The sequence below is a fragment of the Meles meles genome, chromosome 6 (genome assembly GCF_922984935.1).
Source record: "Meles meles chromosome 6, mMelMel3.1 paternal haplotype, whole genome shotgun sequence".
Classification (NCBI taxonomy): domain Eukaryota; kingdom Metazoa; phylum Chordata; class Mammalia; order Carnivora; family Mustelidae; genus Meles; species Meles meles.
The window spans coordinates 46,430,455-46,452,604 of NC_060071.1; the positions used below are offsets into that span (position 1 = coordinate 46,430,455).

General features: G+C 34.3%; 1 protein-coding gene across 4 annotated transcripts in view; it reads right to left on the minus strand.

Moving 5' to 3' along the window:
- Positions 1-22,150, minus strand: part of VPS13C (vacuolar protein sorting 13 homolog C) — a 194,540-nt gene that overhangs the window by 149,201 nt on the left and 23,189 nt on the right. For 3 of the 4 annotated variants that reach the window (XR_006818611.1, XR_006818610.1, XM_046007340.1), the window contains exons 6-12: positions 17,053-17,115; positions 12,015-12,080; positions 11,630-11,739; positions 9,146-9,205; positions 4,152-4,211; positions 3,126-3,206; positions 1,608-1,665 (exon numbers count right to left, since the gene is read on the minus strand). Coding sequence is in view for 2 of the 4 variants with exons in the window: in XM_046007340.1 (XP_045863296.1) it covers positions 1,608-1,665; positions 3,126-3,206; positions 4,152-4,211; positions 9,146-9,205; positions 11,630-11,739; positions 12,015-12,080; positions 17,053-17,115 (498 nt within the window). In the remaining 2 variants the exon portion in view is untranslated. The remainder of the gene's footprint in view (positions 1-1,607; positions 1,666-3,125; positions 3,207-4,151; positions 4,212-9,145; positions 9,206-11,629; positions 11,740-12,014; positions 12,081-17,052; positions 17,116-22,150) is intronic. The other variant, XM_046007341.1, reaches the window with a different exon arrangement.

A 22,150-nucleotide genomic window follows, 5' to 3' on the forward strand; every position in this document is an offset into this window, starting at 1 on the left:
GCAAAAAATGTAAAAAATCACTACCAAAAATATTCAAGCATCTACTTGATCTGTGTAATACGAACTGCAAGTTAAAGTGGAATCTCCAAGGATATAATTGGAATCCTACATCTCTAAGTAAAAATGTACAAAAGTGATAGACAATCTACTCTTACTTATTCAGTCTGTGTAAAATTAGGCCTCTCTTACTTACTACAAGACACTGAATGACTTTAGTATTCATTAAAAATATTAACATAAGGTAGGAAACAAGATTTGATTAATTTGTCTTATTTACCCATTGGCAGAACTTAGGAACAGAATCACAAATTAAATTTAGGAACAGAATCACAAATTAGATACATATTACCAAGAAAAAAGTCCTTACCACTTCACAATTTTTCAAAATGACCATTACATAGATAATCTTAGAATCAAGCCAAAAAATATTCTTGAAATTAAGAACTGGCATGAAAAGGCAAAGTAATTCAATAAATTTAACTGTGAATAGCATTAAAATTAGATAAACTGTGGTATCTTACAGTATTTACAACAGCATAAGATTGTATAAAATTTTTAACTTATTTAGAGGTTTTTATAAGTGGCAGATACCACTTATAAATGAAGTTGTAGATTCTTCTGAGCTAGTTCTTTCACAAATGAAAATAAACACTTCTCTGTTTTCATATGAAAACATCATCACTAAATAGATCTATGAACATAAAGAGAAAGTGCCAACTCTTACATAAAGGCAGTCAGCTATAAAGGTATATGAAGAAAACAACAGTGAACCAGAGTAATATGCAATGTGGAAGAAGATGGGCATGAAAGCTGAAGATAAACATAAAGGGGTATACTCAATTAAAAAAATTGCCTCTTTGGAATGAAACTAAAATGGAGAAAATCGATGACACAAATAAATAGTCTGCTTTGTTAGCAGTCTATTTAAAAATAAGTAAAGATGAGGATACCGAGCATTAGAAAATCCATTTAGAAAAATCTCTCGAGTGGTTGGTTTGTCATAACACTCTAATAGTGACATGGCAAGGTTGACCTGAATACCAAAATCTCAGAGATTTAGTTATTAAACAAAGGAAAGAAAACCTAATTCCTAAAACAAAGGTGATAACAAGAAGGAAACATGGAGGGCGCCTGGGTGGCTCAGTGGGTTAAGCCGCTGCCTTCGGCTCAGGTCATGATTTCAGGGTCCTGGGATCGAGTCCCGAATCGGGCTCTCTGCTCGGCGGGGAGCCTGCTTCCCTCTCTCTCTGCCTGCCTCTCTGCCTACTTCTGATCTCTCTTTCTCGCTGTCAAATAAACGAATAAAATCTTAAAAAAAAAAATTAATTAAAAAAAAAAAAAGAAGGAAACATGGAGGTCAAGGGTGTTTAGCTGTTGGGAGTAAACTACAATCCTACTACCCTCTTCTCTTCTCTTATTCTCCAGTGGCGTATGTGTCATAATCTATTCCTTAACAATCTGTTATAATCCAAATATGCTTTATCATAAAACTAAAATATAAAATTCTTCCTCTTTGTCAAAGTAACTTTACCAGAAAACGTATATGAAGACAGTATTTAATCCTATGCTTCCTATATGACGTGAAATAAACTTATACCACTACTTACTGTACTGATGATTTGCAGGTATATTGCTACTTCTAAGAATTCCACTTTTCAGCTGATCCTAAACAGAAAATTGAAGATGAAAATGAAAAAAAATGCACACACATTCAGCTACACATATGGTTCTTAAAGCTGTATCTTTATTCTCTTCTTTGTAATTAGTCCATAAGAAAAATACAATGAGCATAACTTACGGATATATTTCTTTAGAATAAAATAAAGAAGTAGATCATTTTTAAAAATTCTAAAATATCTAAAAGTTTTATCACATTCTGTTTTCCTCTGACATAAAAACAAAAACTGGGGCACCTGGGTGGCTCAGTTGGTTAATTGGCCAACTCTTGATTTTGGCTCTGGTCAGGATCTTGGGGTCAGGCTCTGGGCTCAGTGAGGATTCGGCTTCCAGGCTTCTCTCCCTCAATCCCTCCCCCCATACACTTGCACAGGCTCTCTAAGCCTCTCTCTCAAATAAATAAGTAAATCTTTAAAAATAAAAAAACAACTAAACATCCATTAGTTAGGATTTCAAACACTTTCTAGAGAAAGGCAAATTATTTGTTACAATATCTTTCTGAGCAATAAGAGAATCTTGAATTAATTCAAGTTCAGGAAATTCAACTTTTCCTTTTTCCTCTAAGTATATAAAAATGACTAAGATTAACTTAGCACACTGAAGTTTTGAACTAGCCTTTCACTGTTGAGGAAATCATCATCACAAATGCTTAAAACATTTTCTAAGATCAATTATACTTAAAAAGAAAATTTGCTAAGGATATATTCTTTATATCTCAAAAGTACCTTTCTTTATAATACTCTATAAGTAATCATTCTTATATGAAACACAACGTAATGCCATCAAAATGAGAGCGTAAAACCATAAGAGCAGTTTTAGTTTAATAGTATAGGTTATTATCTCACTGTGTAGTGAATGATTTCACAAAGATCTTCAAAAACATAAGTGCTTTTTATTTTTTTTAAATAGTTCCCTCTAGAAGTTTAGATGCAGCTCTTTTTTTTTTTTTTAAGATTTATTTATTTACTCATTTGAGAGGAGACAGAGAGAGCACAAGCAGGGAAGAGGCAAAGGGAAAGAGAGAAGCGGACTCCCTGCTGAGCTAAGAGCCCCACATGGGGCTTGATTCCAGGATCTGGAGATCATGACCTGAGTTGAAGGCAGACGCTCAACCATCTGAGCCACCCAGGCTCCCCCATAAGTGCTTTTTAAAAAAGAGTGTATTCTGGGGCACCTGGGTGGCTCAGTTAATTAAGCATCTGCCTTTGGCTCCTCCCTCTACTGCTGACATTCCTCCCTGCTCATGCTCCTGCTCTCACACCCTCTCTCTTAAATGAATAAATAAAAAAAATTCTTTAAAAAGGAGTGGATTCCAAGAGCTGTTTCACAATTCTCATTTGGCTAAATACAACTTAAACAAAAGATATACCCTGTGCTCATTAAAGACCTCTTAAGTTAAAAAAATTTAGGGAGTAGAGTTAGCTCTTCCAGGTATAAATTGAAATTACCAAGATCTGTTCCTTTGATCCCTGGTAAGACATGTTGCAGTTTACATTCCAGTAGGCGCTAAGACTATCAAGTCGTATAAGCTATAAAAGAAAAAGAAAAGAAGTCAAGCAACTAACACATGAAAATTATGAATCAGTATTAAAAATTATTCTCACGTTCACCCTAGAATTATCCAATTGCCGTTTTGAACTTTTTAAAAATATTTTTATAAACATAATAATGTATTATTAGCCCCAGGGGTACAGGTCTATGAATCGCCAGGTTTACACACTTCACAGCACCACCATAGCACATACCCTCCCCCCATTTTGAACTTTTAAAGGAAAAAAAATAAAGCAAAAATGGGGAAAATACAAGCATGTTATTCATGGACTTTATTATTAATCTTAGCATTTGGCAAATTTTCTTCCAGCAACACTATTTCTAAGGAGAGTAATTCATTAAATTATCAAACATTTACTCTTTAACAGACTTGTTACATGTAACATGTAACAACTAACAGAATTTACTCTTTAACAGACTTGTACATGTTTTGCTGAATAAGAAAGTGGATATGAATGACTGTTTAGAAAGAGGGGCGAGGGGAGGGGATTCTAGAACAGCAAGGTGGGGAAAGCAACATACTAGACATCCCTCTTGAAAAATTCACAAGGTTTATTAGCATATTTAAAGTATTGTGAAGTCCTGTGATTACAGTTTAACTATGTACAGCTTAGTACTTTAGTCAGTAATCTTGACCAGGGAATATTTTTTCTACAAATCTATATCTCAATTACCTAATGATCCATAAAATACAATTTGGGAAATATTAATTTTATCTGATTTTTTTTTCTAGGTGAAGAACCTAAACATCATAAAAGGTAAGTGATTACAGAAGGTCACGTAGTAAGTAGCAGAGCCCAAACTAGAACTTACAATTTTAACTCATACTCCAATAGCACACTGGGCTCCTTTGGGTTTTAAAAAACTACATTAAGTGTTTGTAGCTAGAAAAATAACAAGAAATTCTTAATCCAGTCTAATACCTTGTATATAATTTTTTCTGCTTCATTTAATATGCATGGAGTCCAGTGTTCATTTGCAGTCTAAAAGAAAAAAGTAATTGTGAAACAAATTATATATACCATAAAACAGTACTCTAATATTTATAAACTATAACAAAATAACTTAGAGAAAAGAAATGACACCTAGTTAACCATGAGCTAAACTGTGAGCTGTTTCCTTCCCTGTCTATATGACAAAATCAAAGGAACAGTGCAAATAGAATTGAGGAGGTTCTAATTTATTTCTTTTTTTTTTAATTGTGTTATGTTAGTCACCATACAGTACATCATTAGTTTTTGATGTAGTGTTCCAAGATTCATTGTCTACGTATAACACCCAGTGCTCCATGCAAAACATGCTCTCCTTAATACCGGCCACCAGACTCACTCATCCCCCAAACAGCCGCCACAAAACCCTCAGTCTGTTTCTCGGAGTCCTCAGTTTCTCATAGTTCATCTCCTGCTCCGATTCCCCCCCTTCACTTTTCCTTTCCTTCTCCTAGTGTCCTCCATGTTACTCCTTATGTTCCATAAGTGAAACCATATGATAATTGACTTTCTCTGCTTGACTTATTTCATTCAGCATAATCTCCTCCAGTCCTATCCATGCTGATGCAAAAGTTGGGTATGCATCCTTTCTGAAGGCTAAGTAATATTCCACTGTATATATGGACCATAAGATACCTTAGAATAAACCTAACCAAAGAGGTAAAGGATCTATACTCAAGGAACTACACTACAGAACACTTATGAAAGAAACTGAAGAAGATATAGATCAGAAAAATAAACATTGTTAAAATGTCTATGCTGCCCAGAGCAATCCACAATTACAATGCCATTCTTTTTTTTTTTTTTTTTTCTTAAAGATTTATTTGACAGATAGAGATCACAAGTAGGCAGAGAGGCAGGCAGAGAGAGAGAGAGGAGGAAGCAGGCTCCCAGCCAAGCAGAGAGCCCGATGCGGGGCTCGATCCCAGGACCCTGGGATCATGACCTGAGCTGAAGGCAGAGGCTTTAACCCGCTGAGCCACCCAGGCGCCCCTACAATGCCATTCTAATCAAAATACCATCCATATTTTTCAAAGTGCTGGAACAAACAAATCTAAAATTTGTATGGAACCAGAAAAGACCTCAAATTGCCAAGGAAATGCTGAAAAAGAAAAACAATGCTGGGGCATCATGTTGCCTGATTTCAAGCTTTATTACAAAGCTGTGATCACCATGACAGCATGGTACTGGCACAAAAACACACACACAGACCAATGGAACAGAGTAGAGAGCCCAGATATGGACCCTCAACTCTTTGGTCAAATAATCTTCAACAAAGCAGGAAAAAATATCCAGTGGAAAAATATCCAGTGGAAATAAATGGTGCTGGGAAAATTGGACAGCTATGTACAGAAGAATGAAACTTGACCATTCTCTTACACCATACACAAAGATAAACTCAAAATGGATGAAAAACCTAATTGTGAGATAGGAATCCATCAAAATCCTAGAGAACATAGGCAGTAATCTCTTCAACATTGGCAACTTCTTTCAAGACATGTCTCCAAAGACAAGGGGAAAAAAAGCAAAAATGAACTTTTGGATCTTCATCAAGATAAAAAACTTCTGCACAGAAAAGGAAATAGTCAACAAAAAAAGGCAACCCATGAAATGGGAGAACATATTCATTTGCAAAGACACTAGAGACAAAGGGCTGATATCCAAGATCTATCAGGAATTTCTCAAAGTCAACACCAAAAAACAGTTAATCAAGTCAAAAAAATAGGCAGAAGACATGAACAGACACTTCATCAGAAGACATACCAATGGCTAAGAGACACATGAAAAAATGTTCATCATCATTAGCCATCAGGGAAATTCAAATCAAAACCACACTGAAATACCATGCTACACCAGTTAGAATGGCAAAAATTAATAAGGCAGGAAACAACAGAGAGGATGTGGAGAAAGGGGCACCCTCTTACACTGTTGGTGGGAATGCAAGTTGGTGCAGCCACTTTAGAAAACAGTGTGGAGAGTCCTCAAAAAGTTAAAAATAGAGCTACCCTATGGCCTGGCAAATGACTTACTGGGTATTTACCCCAAAGATACAGATGTAGTGAAAAGAAGGGCCATCTGTACCCCAGCGTTCACAGCAGCAATGTCCACAAGAGCCAAACTGTGGAAGGAGCCGAAATGCCCTTCAACAGAAGAATGGATAAAGAAGAGGTTCTAATTTAACTGAGTTCATTTATTCAGAAAATAACTGCTGAGCTACTTTGTATCTGTGTGGAAGGAATTGGGTATGAATAAAAAAAGAGAGAGAGAGAGAGCGAGAGAGCGCGCAAGCCTATAAAATGGTGAAGCTCCACATTCTTTTAAAAAATCAAATAATTATTGCAAAGAAAGCCACAAGAATATGGAAATAACAGCATGAGCATGTTTCTGGAAAGTCAGCATGATCAACAATGTCTAATGAGATAAACGAAAATTCGTTTTTTGAGCAGCCATTTTGAGCATGTTACTAATGAACTTGCAAAGAAAAATTTCAGAGGAGTAGCAGAGTCAATGGGTAAGGAATCAGCAGGGGTGGGGAAACAAAGATAGTAAATGTAGAGAATTCTCTCAAAAAGCTGAGTTGGAAAGAAGAGAAAGAGAAGATAGCAGTTAGATGGGGCCTAGGTAGAGTGGGAGAAGGTTCAGGAGGGCCTTTTTAGTTTGGTTGTAAAAGGCAGACCTGAATGTGTTTAAATTTAGCTCACAGGAAGGAATGGTAGGAGGGAAAAGTGGGAGGGAAGGGAGTTGAAGATTTTAAAAAAAAGAAGGAAATTGATGGAAAGAAAGAAGGAAGGGAGGAAAAGAGGCAGAGAGAAAGGGAGGAGAAAAGATTCCCAGGACATGGGGAGGATGAGCTCCAGATTAGAGGTGGGAAGATTACCCTACATATGAGATAGATTGTAATTGGAAAGATGGAAAAAAGGAATGATATGGATACATAAAGAGGTAAGTTTGGGGTTACTGTTGTTATTATAGTCAATATAGTAGTTCAAGCAGGAAATAACCGAGTCACACATGTACCAAATACTTTACACAAACTATCTCATTTAATCATCGCAAAAATTCTAAAATTAAGGTACTATTTTATCAGTGAATGAATGAAGGTTAGACAGAAGATCACCATGGTAACCAGGACAATAATATGTGACAGGTGCTATAATAAAATATAATGGGGAGCATAAAAGGAAGAATGATAAATTCTAAGAGGAAAGTAAAAAAGGAATAAGAAAGACAAGGTAATATCTAACATAAGAATTAAAACCTGAACAGAATCACCAGGGAGACAAAGGGAAGAAAGTAATACAGGCAAAGAAAACAGCATGAAGAGTCGGAGAAAAGATACAGAGAATCAAACAACAATACACACTAAGGAAATTACATATCATTCTTACACACTAGGATGCCTCTCTCAGTCAATGAGAGGTACATAACTATTTTTTAATTTTTTATTTTGTTGGCAAGAAGCTCAACATAAACTATTGTGCTCATTTATGACTCATATTGTTAGTCTGGTTTTTCTGGAGCAATTATCTCTAGTCCCTATTATTGTACATTTCTTTTTTTTTTTTTTTTATCAAAAACCACTTAAAAATCATTTTGGAAAGAAGCAGAGGATAAACAGTATAATAAACACTAGATTTGGGACACCTGGGTGGCTCAATGGGTTAAGCCTCTGCCTTCGGCTCAAGTCAATCTCAGGGTCCTGGGATCGAGCCCCTCATCCGGCTCTCTGCTTAGCAGAGAGCCTGCTTCCCCTCTCTTTGCCTGAGGCTCTGCCTACTTGTGATCTCTCTCTCTCTGTCAAATAAATAAACAAATAAATCTTAAAAAAAAAAAAAAAAAAAACTAGCTTCCTTGACTCCCTTAATTTTGTTTCTCTAGGATTTGCTTGTTTGTTTTTTCTGCTTTGGTTTTCAATTTGATGGACATCTCTACTTATCTGTATGGAAATATCATTCTGAAGGCCTTTATGTAATCATGTCCTTTTTCTGTTTCTCTAGTATTCCACTTCTCTCTCATTTCTCTTCCTCTTCTTTCTCTACACTAAGGCACTCTCCACATAACTATCATTAAGACAAACATGTACCCAGCAAGATTTACTGTTCACTGTCCTTAACTTTAAAACATTTTTCCTACCACTTAGTTGTCCACAGAAAATAGAGGGGAAAATGTCCAACCTGAATGAATGTACACACTCTCTACCCTTAAAGATCTTTAGGAGAAAAACCAAACTGTATAATAAAATGAAATACAAAATTTTTTATTTTATTTTATTTATTTTTTTTTTTTTTAAAGATTTTATTTATTTATTTGACAGAGAGAGAGATCACAAGTAGACAGACAGGCAGGCAGAGAGAGAGGAGGAAGCAGGCTCCCTGCGGAGCAGAGAGCCCGATGTGGGGCTCGATCCCAGGACCCTGAGATCATGACCTGAGCCGAAGGCAGCGGCTTAATCCACTGAGCCACCCAGGCGCCCCAAAATTTTTTATTTTAAAATGTAAAATAAAATATATAACCAAAATAAATGACCTTATATACATCTCAATATAATACTCACACACACACTCACATACACATACACAGGTACAAAATACACATTTACAAGCTATTTGGAAATTCTACCTGCAAGAATGAGAACATGATCTATAAAATTTACCCTTCCCTATTTTCCCACTTGTTTAAGATACAGCTTTTAATTCTTTAAAAATGTTTGATATTGGTATTTTGATATTTAAGTTCAAAGACAAATAATAATTAGAGAATGTAATAACAGCATCACTATAAATTCTGAACTTCTAGAAAAACTGTGAAAAAATTATACATAAAAATAAAATAGCTATTTGTATCCATAGTAGATTTTAAGCAATTCACCCTATGACTTAGGAATATTTAACAAGTTTCACAAAAATTGTAAATAAGGCCAACATTACCAACAGACTAAGTTCTCCCAGTGTGATACCAAATGACAGAGGCTGCTGTGGATCAGTGACCTAGCAAAAAAGAAAAGGTGTCATTAAAATCCACTGATGGGGAGAGTGAATCCATGTTCCACTCTGTACAATGGGCAACACAGGGCAATTACTTTACAAGTAAGTCACACAACCCAAATGGATATGTGGGGGAGGGGGGAGGAGAAAAGAGAATAACAAGGCTAAGATTATCCATATTTTGCAGGCAGAACATTGACACAGCACTTTCCCAGTGGAACTCTTATTATGAAGTAAATAAACTCTTTGCTCACTAACTAGGTTCTTGTCTAAATAGTGGAAAAGAAACAGTTTTCTTTATGTCTATCATTAAAGATGTTCTTCAAAGATAAATAAAACAAGATGTCACAGATAATAACATGGCAAATAAATTACTTTTCAAACATTTACAATTTTCACACTTAGAAATGTAAACTGTCTCTTTAAGTCTTTAATACCCTTAACTTTTGAAAATGCTTTGTTAGGAAATGCCCAAGATTCTTAACATTTAATTTCCTCAGTCTCTTAACCTATGAAACTTTTGTTCTATTCCTGATCTTCAATTCATAAGTTATACTGACACACCATGGTTATACTGTACCACACTGTGTATAATGTCATTGTTTTACACATCATAAGGATGTTCAAGTCTTGTTTTGGGGGACCATTACAGAAACCAGGGAAACTCAAGAGAAAGGGAAAAAAACATAATGTTCTAAAGCATCCAGGGTATAGTCACATAAGACTCCAGAGCACAGATCCTTTGCAATGCAGCAAAAATGCATGCTCTGGAATAACTGAGAAGCACAAAGGATACTGTGAGCTCAGTTTTTAATATCCTCCTTTATTCCCACACTCATCTTTTTATACCTACAGACAACTAGCTCAAAATAACGTGCACCTGTTTCAGAAGGATATTTACGAACATACAACCTCACTTGCTAAGGCACTACCTACAAACTACTACTATCATCCAGTGAGTGTCTTTATGATGAATTATTACAGTTTCCCACTCCCCACTTCCTCAACTCCAGTTTTCATTATTCTACATACAATAATTAAGGTGACCACATTGAAAAAGGAGTGATACAAGAAAGATCCCTCTGCACTTTTTAATTCTTTTCTTTTTAGATTATTTTAATATACTTTGTCAATGATACCAACTTAAACATAATTGATGTACTTGGCCATTCCTATACCTCTCTGTATTTTTTTAATTAAACACAGAGGCATGATGCACCTTTCTAATTGTACTTGCTCAGTAAAAAAACTTAGTTTGAGTTCAAACTGAGGTTCTCATTCATCAATAAGCCATAAGTTTTAAGAATAATTCTTTCACTTCCATGATGTGTTGAATTAATTTATTTTGCTAAGTTTGTTTAAACAAGGGCATTGATGAGTTGGGTTTTTTAACATTTATTTGTTGACAAAGTTCAAATGACTACATAAAATCAAAAGGTAAAGTCAATATAAGACAGAGATAGTTTATCTTGCAAAACTACAAATGTGTCTTATTGAAATTTAAGTTCTATAATGAATTTATCAGGAAAAGAAAATAAATTCTATATATGTCAGTACAGCTTTAATTAAATCCAAATTTTAGAAGAGATGGAATAGTATTTCCATCATCTTAGGTAAGAGGGTTTTGAAGGGGCAGGGGTGGGAGTTTGGGGGAACAGGTGGTGGGTAATAGAGAGGGCACGTATTGCATGGAGCACTGGGTGTGGTGCAAAAACAATGAATACTGTTACGCTGAAAAAAATAGATAAATTAAAAAAAAAAAAGAAAGAAAAACAGCAAAAAAAAAAAAACCCCCCAAAAAATTCAAGCTTATTTTACATATTTTTCAAAATTCAAAATGAAGCAATGTATATTTAGATTAACTCAAATTAATCAGCAGTTTTTAAATCAACTGACATTAAACTCTGGTTATAAGTGAAGTGTGGTTTCTAAATACACTTTTGCACATGTATGTAAGTTGTACAGGTTCAATTCAATTTGAAGGAATGTAAAGAGAATGGGACTAGCAGTCTACTGACTGGGGGTTTAGCCCCCTCTCTACTAACTACCATTATAATTGACGGTTTCCATCACGACTTGGAACTAATTTTCTTGTCAATATAGTTCCTTAAAGTTGTAACAGCATATGTCTTACAGCATTAAAATTCAAAATAAAAAATAGAGGACAACTGGAAAATCTGTCATATTACCTTTAGAAAGGAGCATATGGTGGTTTTATATTTATACATATAAATGCCTACCGAAAAAGGTGTAACACGGGAAAGAAGATACAGCAGGGTATTCACCAGAAAAAATGAACAAACAAACAAATAAAAAGAACAACCTTGGATTTAAAATCCAGTACAGGCAACCCATATCTAGATAAATCAATAACTATCATAAAATACACATTTAATTACTAACTTTAAATAAATTGAAATTACTTACATCATCTTCATATTTTATGTGAATGTCTGTGATTTTTACTTGTACATTTTTAATTACTTGGGTTGCCAGCTTTTCCAAAAATGTATCCTTTTTGGCTTCTTTTGGTTTATCTATAAAAAACAGAAAAATACAAGGTCAAAAGTTGAAATTCTCGCATACTTCATAATCAAATGACCAAAGCATAGCTAAGGCACTACTCAATAGAAAGGACAGCCTATTCTGGTGTCCTTGTTTTATTTTAGATTTTAGATTTTAATATGCAATTTCCAACTTAAAACTTATTTTTGAAGTTACATTGTATCTAACATTCATTTTACCTTCGAAGACAGAAATCAAGTGGCGATGTGTATAAATAACACATGGCATAAAAACTACTTTTACCTACCTTTCGAGCGATCAAGACCTTTAAAAGGTTTCTTAAAATGTTTTTTGTGCTTTTTACGTTTACGTCCTTTTCAGTGGAAGCATTTTAGTGAGAAAAGGATAAAATTCAAGTTAGCAGACTAGAGGACAGAAAAGAAAACAAGAGAATTCTTCCTGACAGCAAATTTTGGTACAATTCACTTTACTTTATTCTAAACGGACCTGCTATTCAATACAAACAAATACAATTCACAAACTTGTGAATAAAATTGTGAATACAATTCACAAACCTTCTTTAGAATAACCTCCTTTAATTTAGCAAATAACTTGACAAGTACAGCTATACAAAAATTAGGCAAATTATCCATATACAAAGCCCTTTATAATATTTATGACTTTTTACAATACAAAGTTTAATTTTAATTTCAATGTTATCAAAATATTGGAAATGTAATAATGACAGAATATAAAACATTCAGGGAAGGTTTTCTTAAATATAGGGTAGGGACACAGGAACACAAATGAAATGAATGGGTAGGTTGCTGACGGATGACTTCCTCTGGATGATACCCCTCACAAGCAAAATCCTTTAATGAGTTAAGGATACAAAGAACACCAAAGGGGCAAAAAATGTACACTGAACTGTACTTTGAAATTGGCTTAATAATTCATTTCTTTAAAACCTCATCCTCTTTTATTTGGCACTGCTTCACATTCATGGCATTAACCAGTACCCACTTATCCAAGTTACAAACCTTTACATTTCACTTCCTACTAGACATCATCTTTAGTCTACACTTGAGGTGGTCTCTGTATGGTCTGCCCTGTCTCCAAACTCCATTCTACCTCCTACTAAACATTCTTCTATGGCGCCATGAGATAGATACCGTCTAAAATACCATTCACGGCCTGTTAATCCCCTGCTCAAAACTCTTTTAAAGGCTCTCTGCAGCCTGGCTGGTAAAATGAAAAAGTGTTTGCATGACACAAAGGTCCTTTCATGACCTAACCCCTAACTCCCTGTGTCATTCTGTATCTTCTATTCATCCTTGCACCGGACACTTCAGAAACACTATCTGTAATTTCCAAAACAAGCCTAACTTTCTAATGGCTAATGTTTCTCTTTACATATATAGATCATTCTCTGAACTTCAGCTGCCTTCCTTGAAGTTCTTCACCAGGCAAACTTCTAGAAGGCCCCCAAATCTCAGGTCCACTAGAGCCTGTCTGAAGCTTTCTTTAACTATTTCAAGCAGCTCTGGGGCCATCTACCTCTGCATTTTATATACACTTCCATTAAGCAGTGATTATACTGAAACAGAAATATATGTACAACTATCTTGTCACCAGGCAGGAGGCTTCATTAGGACAAGAATGATCCAGTACATGGGCACAAAGTACATGACATGCATCTGTTCAAATGAATCAAGAAATCCACATCTAAACATTATAATTAAATATATAAGTTCAGTTCATGTTATATATATAGTATTTGATAGAATATACCTGAAATTTGGCTTGAAATTCTAAATTGTTCTCCCTTGATATTTTTAAAGCAAATTGTCCTGCCACTATAAAACAAAGAACCAAATCCCTGATTTCAAGAATAAAACCCTGAGTTTCAAGTAGAAAATATTTAATAAATACATAAGGAATCTAGACTTTGCTATTATCAGTATTTCTTGCCATAATGATGGTCCCTGAGTCTTTTTCATGCTTAGATTAAACATTTAGAGAAAGACTTGAGTTTTCAAAGAAATATCACTTGAAAAGAAACAAGAAAGCCAGAGTAGCCCTAAAAACCATCCCACTTGGCTAGAACAGCTTTCAGAAACACGTTCAGCTGCCTGGGTTTAGATTCTACCATAACTCACTCTTCTTACATGACCTTCTATTATCTTTCTGGCTTCACAACTGTTTTAGCCCCTAGTTCCATCTTTGATCTCACTTTGAACCCTCCAAGTAGTTTCAAAATCTACTCTGACACATGGTTCCTTAGGGAAAGTTTTATTTAATCTGATGAATACTAAATTTATGATTCTGTATCACTCTCTAAATTAGTCCTCAAATATTTTGGTCTCATGACACCTTTAACACACTTGAGAACCCTAAAAAGTTTTTTATTAGTGTGGGTTACAATTATTGATATTTACTATATTGGAAATCAAAATGGAGAAATTTTAAAAATATTTATTAATTCATAATTTTAAAACATTATGTAAAAAAATAAAAAAGTGATAGCATTAATAATACATATTTATGAATATAACCACATTTCCAAACAAAAAGTTGTGGTAAAAAGATTAGCATTGTTTTACATTCTTACAAATCTCTTTAATGTCTGGCTTGGCAGAAGACAGATTCATCTATCTCCTTCTGCCTTTGGGCTGTTGAATTGTTGTTTACATTCAAGCACATGAAGAAAATCTGACCTAATCACAGATATGTAATAAAATAGGAAGAAAATCCTCATGGTCTTTTCATGTAATTATGGATACACCCAAACTCAACACGTGGTAATTTCTTAAAGGTTAGTTGCATTTTGGAATCTGAAACTCCATCAATAATTTTTTCACCTGAATTAAAATCAACTCATCTGCCTTACACTTTAAATGGACCTTTGACACATACCTGATTTTTTTATTATACATTGGTAATATGAAAATATTGCTTCATTGAATTGTGCAGGTCATCTCAATGTTGACTGATTTCATTATTTAATATCAAAAATCACATTTGTTAGTATCACCCCCGATATCATCAGAAAAGTCTCTAAGTACTGGGAAGCTGCCAAGCTCCAGGTGGCAAATAAAGTTTTCCAAAATTCCAATTTTTGCTCAAAGCTAAAAAAATCTTATCATTGGCAACAAACATCACCAGCTGTTTTTTTCTTGAAGTTGTTTTGTTGAAGTATCTACTAAACACCCAAATCTGAGTAATAGTCTGTCAATCACTCTTCCATGTAAAGTGGTTTTCCAGGAAAAAAGCAACTTGTTCAGCTGACAATTCAAACAATGCACAGGGATTTTTCCTTGAGACAATTATCCTTATTAAGTGCTTAATACTTATTTCCTTCTTTGTCACACAAAATATTAAAGACATATACTCAAGAGCTTATTAAAATTAAAATTTTCCTAGTCTACCAAGAACATTCTTTTTTTTAAAAAAGATTTTATTTATTTGACAGACAGAGTTCACAAGCAGGCAGAGAGGCAGGCAGCGGGGTGCGGGAAGCAGGCTCCCCGCTGAGCAGAAAGCCCAATGAGGGGCTCCATCCCAGGACCCTGGGATCATGTCCTGAGCCAAAGGCAGAGGCTTAACCCACTGAGCCACCCAGGTGCTCCCACCAAGAATATTCTTAAGTAAAACTGGTGCTCTTTTTCTTTTGTTTCATCTTATTTTTTACTGTGAGTACACGGTAGTGAACAATGCAATGGCTGGCTGCTAGGGAAGTTTGGTTCCACTGTCGTGATTCAGGCTAAGGCAGCCACAATTTTAGCTAACGTTGCTTCTGCACCATCAGCACCAGTGGTGGCACAGTGAAAAATCACATATTATTTTAGTATTATGAAAATAGTTTTGACTTTTTGAGGAACATGCTCTGGAATAATTTTTTAAAATGACATAAAATAAGGAAGGAACATACACTTAGAAAGTAAAAAGATGAAATGATCATGAGTCTACATTAAGTCCTAGCCAAATGAATCAAAACATCATCAACAAAGTTAACTATTCTCATTTCAGAATTGCCAGTATGCTAGGCCTAGGTTTTTATCCAGTGTTTTAATGCAGTGTTTTTAAAAAAGAAACTCTGAATCAATTAGGTTTTCCTTTATAGTGACCACTGTCTGTTTTGGGGGTTTCAGAGGGATGGGGGAGGAGTTGTTTGTTTTTATCACCAATGTTACCCAGTGACTTTTGTTATGACTTGAATGGGGCCACTGGAATTCATTTGTACCTTGGAGGCAGATTACTGCTAGGGGAATCAGAAAACACTGCCCTGGCACTCTGCAGGAAGTTGGTCTAATTATAATAAAATTGAACAGTGAGCCATGAGTATTTCCAGACTATCTTTTATATTAAATAAAGTAATTGTGAGACAAATTAACATGGTAAGTTACACTTGCTAAAGGGGCAGATTTTATTAAAAGAGAAATGCCTTTCAGGGTAGTTTCACTCAAGGCTATGAAATTTTCCAGGGAAATTCTTCTTCCATTGGTCAAAAGGACCAAAATATTAAAGAAGCTTCCAGCTGAAGAAGTAATTCCAACATAATGTTATTGTTTACATTTCTAACACAGGCCCCACTTGCCACTTAATTAAAACAAATTTTAAGTATGACTAAGTTAATATAAAGTTATAGAAAATATATCAAATTATTTTATATATCAGAATTATTTTTAATGTACTTGTATGTATTAAATTCCCTACCATATAAAAAATCCTATTATAAATCTTAAAGCAGTCAGCCCTCAAATCTGCCTTTTGAGAAGCCTCAAATTTCATGATGCTGCTGTATAAGACAATAGTCAACATGTGCCTCTGGAGTTCCTATAGAGATAAGCAAATCAGGAAGCACTGAAGAACCCCAGAGGAGCACTTCTTATCAAGACTCTAAATAAAGTCTCACTTACTAAAAATGGCTCCATTTTATTGCTTTTTACAAGTGTGAAAACCACTGCTACAGAGAGGAATTAAATATAATTGAGAAACTACCACACTCTAGAACCAAAGTCAGAAAGGCAGCCTGGATTTGAAAGTTACCTATAGATCAAACTGTAAGCTCCACAAGGGCAATAGATCATACTTGCTTCACCCCTTGAACATTCAGCATCCAGCACAGGGCTTTCCACAAGACAACACTAAATATTTAGTGAATGAACAAATGGCTACAGAACACTGGGAAACGGAAATGATGGTAAAGGAGAAAAACATGAATTACATTTCCATATTTTCTTTTAAAAAATGGTATATTATCGAATGGGCTCCATTAAAAGCTCAAGAATGGATAAGAATATAATTTTTTATATAGCTAGATATAATGAACCATGCATACCCACCAGGCTTGATGTCCTTGTAAACAAAGCTTTCCAAGCCATATATGAACTCCCCTGAATGTGCGCCTGCATCCGCATGGCAGCAATAACCAGAATGCAAAGCATTTAAGAGACACCTTAATTTCACATGTAAAACATGTCTAAACTTAATTCAAAGAATCAGAAATCATGTAACAGACAAGAAAAATGTGGTGACAACAAAACCATCTATTTCTAAAGAAATAGTCAAGTGAAACCATTTCCATTAGTTCAACATACAAACTTTTTTATCATATTACAACAAAATTTCCTAATAATTGAAATTATAACAATTAACAATTTCAAATTAAGCAAGGTAGACAATATCAATTATGGCCAAAGTCTCAAAGAACTAGCTGAAATTTTCAAACAGTGCAAAAGTCTGCTATTTTGTTTCTCTTTTCGCTCACTGTTTTGCCCACTTGCAGGATGAAATATTGCTGTGATAGTTACACTAACTTCAGAGTTAGTCTGATTTGTTCCCTTTAGATACACTGTTTGAATCCTTTCTGTCCATTCTTACTAGTGATGGCTACATAGCACTGTCCTCCATTTCCCTCCTTACATATAGTCCAGACACGAAGGTAAATTTAACCTTTCTAAAACACAGCTTTGATGACATCACCCCCTAGGTTTTTAAAGAAAGAAAAAGAAAATCTTACTACTGATTCTCTCACTGGTTACAGATGGAAAGTCCACCATGGCACAACTAAAAATATAGGATCTACATAGAGCCAGGGTAGGTTCAAATTATAGCTCTAACATTTTCTAACTGTGTGACTTAAGACAAGTTATGTAACTTGCAGCATTCTCAACTGTAAAATGGGAACAATAATAGCCTTATAGAATTATGACTAGTAAATGAGTCAATACATCTAAAGCATTTTGAAGAGTGGCAATTAGTAAATGCTCACTAAGTGTTAGCTGCTATCATTGTTATAACCATCACCACTGTCACCATCATGGCATTCAAATCTCTTTTTTTTTTTTTAAAGATTTTGTTTATTTATTTGACAGATAGAGATCACAAGTACGCAGAGAGGTAGGCAGAGAGAGAGAAAGGGAAGCAGGCTCCCTGCTGAGCAGAGAGCCCGATGCGGGGCTCGATCCCAGGACCCTGGGATCATGACCTGAGCCGAAGGCAGAGGCTTTAACCCACTGAGCCACCCAGGTGCCCCGGCATTCAAATCTCTTAAAATTGACCTAAAGTGAGCTTTCCAACTTCCAACTAATTACATTCCATCTAACTCCCAAATTCTGAGCTGTTCCCCATACATGTTCTATTCTTCCCTCTCTTTACTGTCTCCTCTACCTAGAAAACCCTCTCTCCTTTTCTGCAAACTCACCTTTTAGATATAGCTGAAATATTATCTTCACAGTGTCTGCCCTGATCTCTTTGGCTTAATGGAGTATGTTCGTTCTGACCTCCCTTACCACTCTTATCTGTACCTCTTTGATGAGACTCAACATATTTTCCTGTTTATGACTGATTATGCACATTTCTTATTTTTGCAACTAAAATGTAAGGTTTTTGACAGCAGGATTCACAGATTTTCTGATTTTTCTGTTTCCAACAATGTGTTGAGCAGATTGGCATCAGAGTTCTCAAAAGTACCTGGTAACTAAACAATATTGCCTTCAAAATTCTAATTTTAAACCTAGTATTCTATCCCCAGCCAAATAAAACAAGTGCTTAAGTTTAAAAAAAAAAAAAAAAGACTTTCAGACTTGAAAGGATTTTAACAATTATATCCAATGTATCCTTTCTTAAAAGCTACTAGATACACTTAAGCAAAGCAAGGCAACAAACTAATGAACAAAACTCAAAGGACCCAGAAAACAGTGAATTAAACACAGAAAACGGATGAAGACCAATTCTAGGATGACAACTGTGCATGCAGCAGGACTGAAAAAACAACTATTTCAAAGCGAGATCTCCAAGAGAAAAAGGGGTCCAAGAAAGAGACCACTAGGTGGATGGGGCAATTGGAAAGTAACGCTGATAGTCACGTAACAGATTTCACGTAGCAAGTGAAAAGAATTAAAGGTAAATTTACACAGAAAGCAAAGCAAATGAAAAAGTATTTATAAATTCAAGAAAAACAAAAGATTGCATAAGAAAGGAAATATAATCATTGTACATTTGACCTACACAGTGAATTACACTGTCATAGTAATGTAAATTTTGACTAGTAAATAGCCAAAAATTATGAGATGACCATATTATGAGGAGAGGGAGGGGAATTTAGATTGAAAGGAGATGGTAAGAGAAGTAAACTTCTTGACTACCATAAGAGAAAAGCTGAGATAATACCTTACATTAATAGATTAGATAATGACAGAACATTAGTAAACCGAAAATCACGGTTCCCTTTAAGGAATGGGTCTAAAAGGTAAAGAAGAGTGGAATAGGAGACCGACATTTTTCATCAGACGTCTTTTTCAAAACTATTTGATTTTAAAGTGTGTGTATATATCACTTAGATAAAATTAACAATTTTAAGTTATATATATTAATTTTAAGAATATATAGGATTTGGGAACCTTTGGCCTCACTAGGAATTTCATCTTTCCCTTTACTTTATAATAGCCTTTCCAGGAAAATAAACTCACTACAGTAAGATAAAAGGAGAAAAACGTCAGGAAGTTTATTTTTACAGTTGAACCAACTGTTTAGAAATGAACTCATTTATATCTCAGTTTTATTTTTTCCCACGATTGTGGGCAGCACTGTGTTTTACCAAATGAAACGTATCAAGTAAAAATGTTTTTTAAAGCAGATTAGCATGATGACTTTGTTTCCAATTTTATGATCTGCTGCTTGGGGTTGAATCACTTTCCTTACCTCTCTGGTCTCTATACATGTGTGATGGTACCTTTGTGCTTTTAAAACCAAGAAAAAAGTAGAAAAATAATAAGCCTCAAAACAAAGTATGATATTAGGTAATAATTATTAATAATGGTGAAATGCAAAGCATCTAAAGACCAGGGTGTCTTTTATTATTCATATGAGTAATAATACATGAAAATGTGACCGATATTCATAGAAACTAGAAAAATAATTATACTTAGTCAAGATAATTAAATATATTGCAATTTAAAAACCCAATATCAACATATATCCCAATTATCCCATATATCCCAAATCATCTCTTTTATTTTTTTAAGACACTATTTTTAACTAATCTCTACACCCAACATGGGGCTAGAATCCATAACCCCAAGACCAAGAGTCACATGTTCTACCGATTGAGCCAGCCAGGCACCCTGAATTCTCTTTTATACTCAAAACACTTCTCTGGAAAAAATCTAAGAGAATAATGTTAAAACTGAGTATACTTTCTGAATTTAAGTTCTATCCCAGCAAAACCTAAATTTTATCATCCAAGAAGCTATTATTATATACTATATAAGCCTAATAAACCTATTTACACAAACATAGTTCAGACCCTATAAATATATCAAGTCATCCTTACTAGCCTTTCTGCCAGGCCTAAACATATGAATTTCCTAAGCATTAAAGACCCAAGTGGCAAGATTTCATAGGTACTAAATACGAAACATATAGAACATTATCATTTGCCAATTAAGCTGTCCACTCCTAGAATAGGAGAGACTATACATGCTTTTTCTTGCAGTTCACTGGAAATACAAAAATATTTTTTAAACAATCACAGTTATTCCCATCCAAAAACAAAAAAGAAAGAGGAATTTGATGTTTGTTTCTGAAAAGGAAAAATATAACTTAATTTTGTACATACATAATAAATTATATGTGTATGATTATGCTATATATATAATATATCATACATATATTATGATACATTTTATCATATATACCAATTTATCTAAATATATGTCAATAGGCCTACTAATGAATATGTATCATTAAATACAGTGTGTTAAAAAATAAACTTAATCTGACCTATATCAAGAAAGAAGTGAAATTCTAGTGCTCTCCAAGTCTTTCTCTTCATTTTAAGGTACTATTTCCACATATACTAATTAACCAAGAGTGAATAAAAGTAAATAATCACACAGCATTGTGATAAAACAAAACCATTTTCATCCTGCTTTATTTAGCACACAAAAGTAATAGAAAAAATACTGTTTTCATAAAAATAAAAATTCTTAAACTTCAGAAGGCAAAATATGCTCAAGTATTAAAAAGAAAGGAAAAACATTTTTAAGCTTTTTAAAATTTCTTCCATTAAGACAGCCTCCTCTGTATTTTAAGTATTTTAGTAATTTTTTATAAAAGAATCAATAATTTTGCATAAGAAAAAGCACTTGAGGCAAAAAGAATCAGAATAATTGATAAAGAATTTAAATGAGCAAACTATTTTTAAGAGAGATTTCTTATTGATTCAATTAAATGTCAGCAGCTTAAGCCAGGAAACAAAATCTTAGTATATCTGAGTATCATTTCTTAGTATATCTGATTACGATGCTGAATACAGTCAGAAACTGGGGTGTGATCTGACTAGAAAGAGAAAAACTGGAGGTTTGGAAAAGTTTTTCAACTTATCACTCTATAGACTGCTTTTTCATCTTATCCTTATTCTTCCTCCATAAACCAAATCCAAATGGTCATCAGATTTATTTTTAGATAAAAATAAAAAACTAAACCTTAAGGTAAGATGTTAAAACGTTGAAATCTGAAGAACCAAGTTTTTAAAAATATCCTATACAATATAAAGAGATACAGCTAGAAACAGAATTACAGCACCATTTCCTCTAAACATTTATTTCACTGTATTGATATGTTGAACCTCATTATCTTTCATGGATATACCTAAAAGTGTAGAGGAGGAACCTATTAACATTTGGCAGAAACAAACAGGTCTGCAAGAACTCACAGAAAAGTCTCCAAAACACAGCACAATAAAAAAGACTGGTTGAGGAAAGTGGGAAAATAAAACTGTCAGTGAGATCAAACAATCGCACGGCAATGATTCCTAAATATAAGTCATTAAAATATTTATAGTCAATATTTTGAGATATGATTTTGAAAGAATATTCTTTCTTTGGAACTACAACTTATGGAGGCTTATGAAATCATCCTCTCTACAGTGCATTAAAT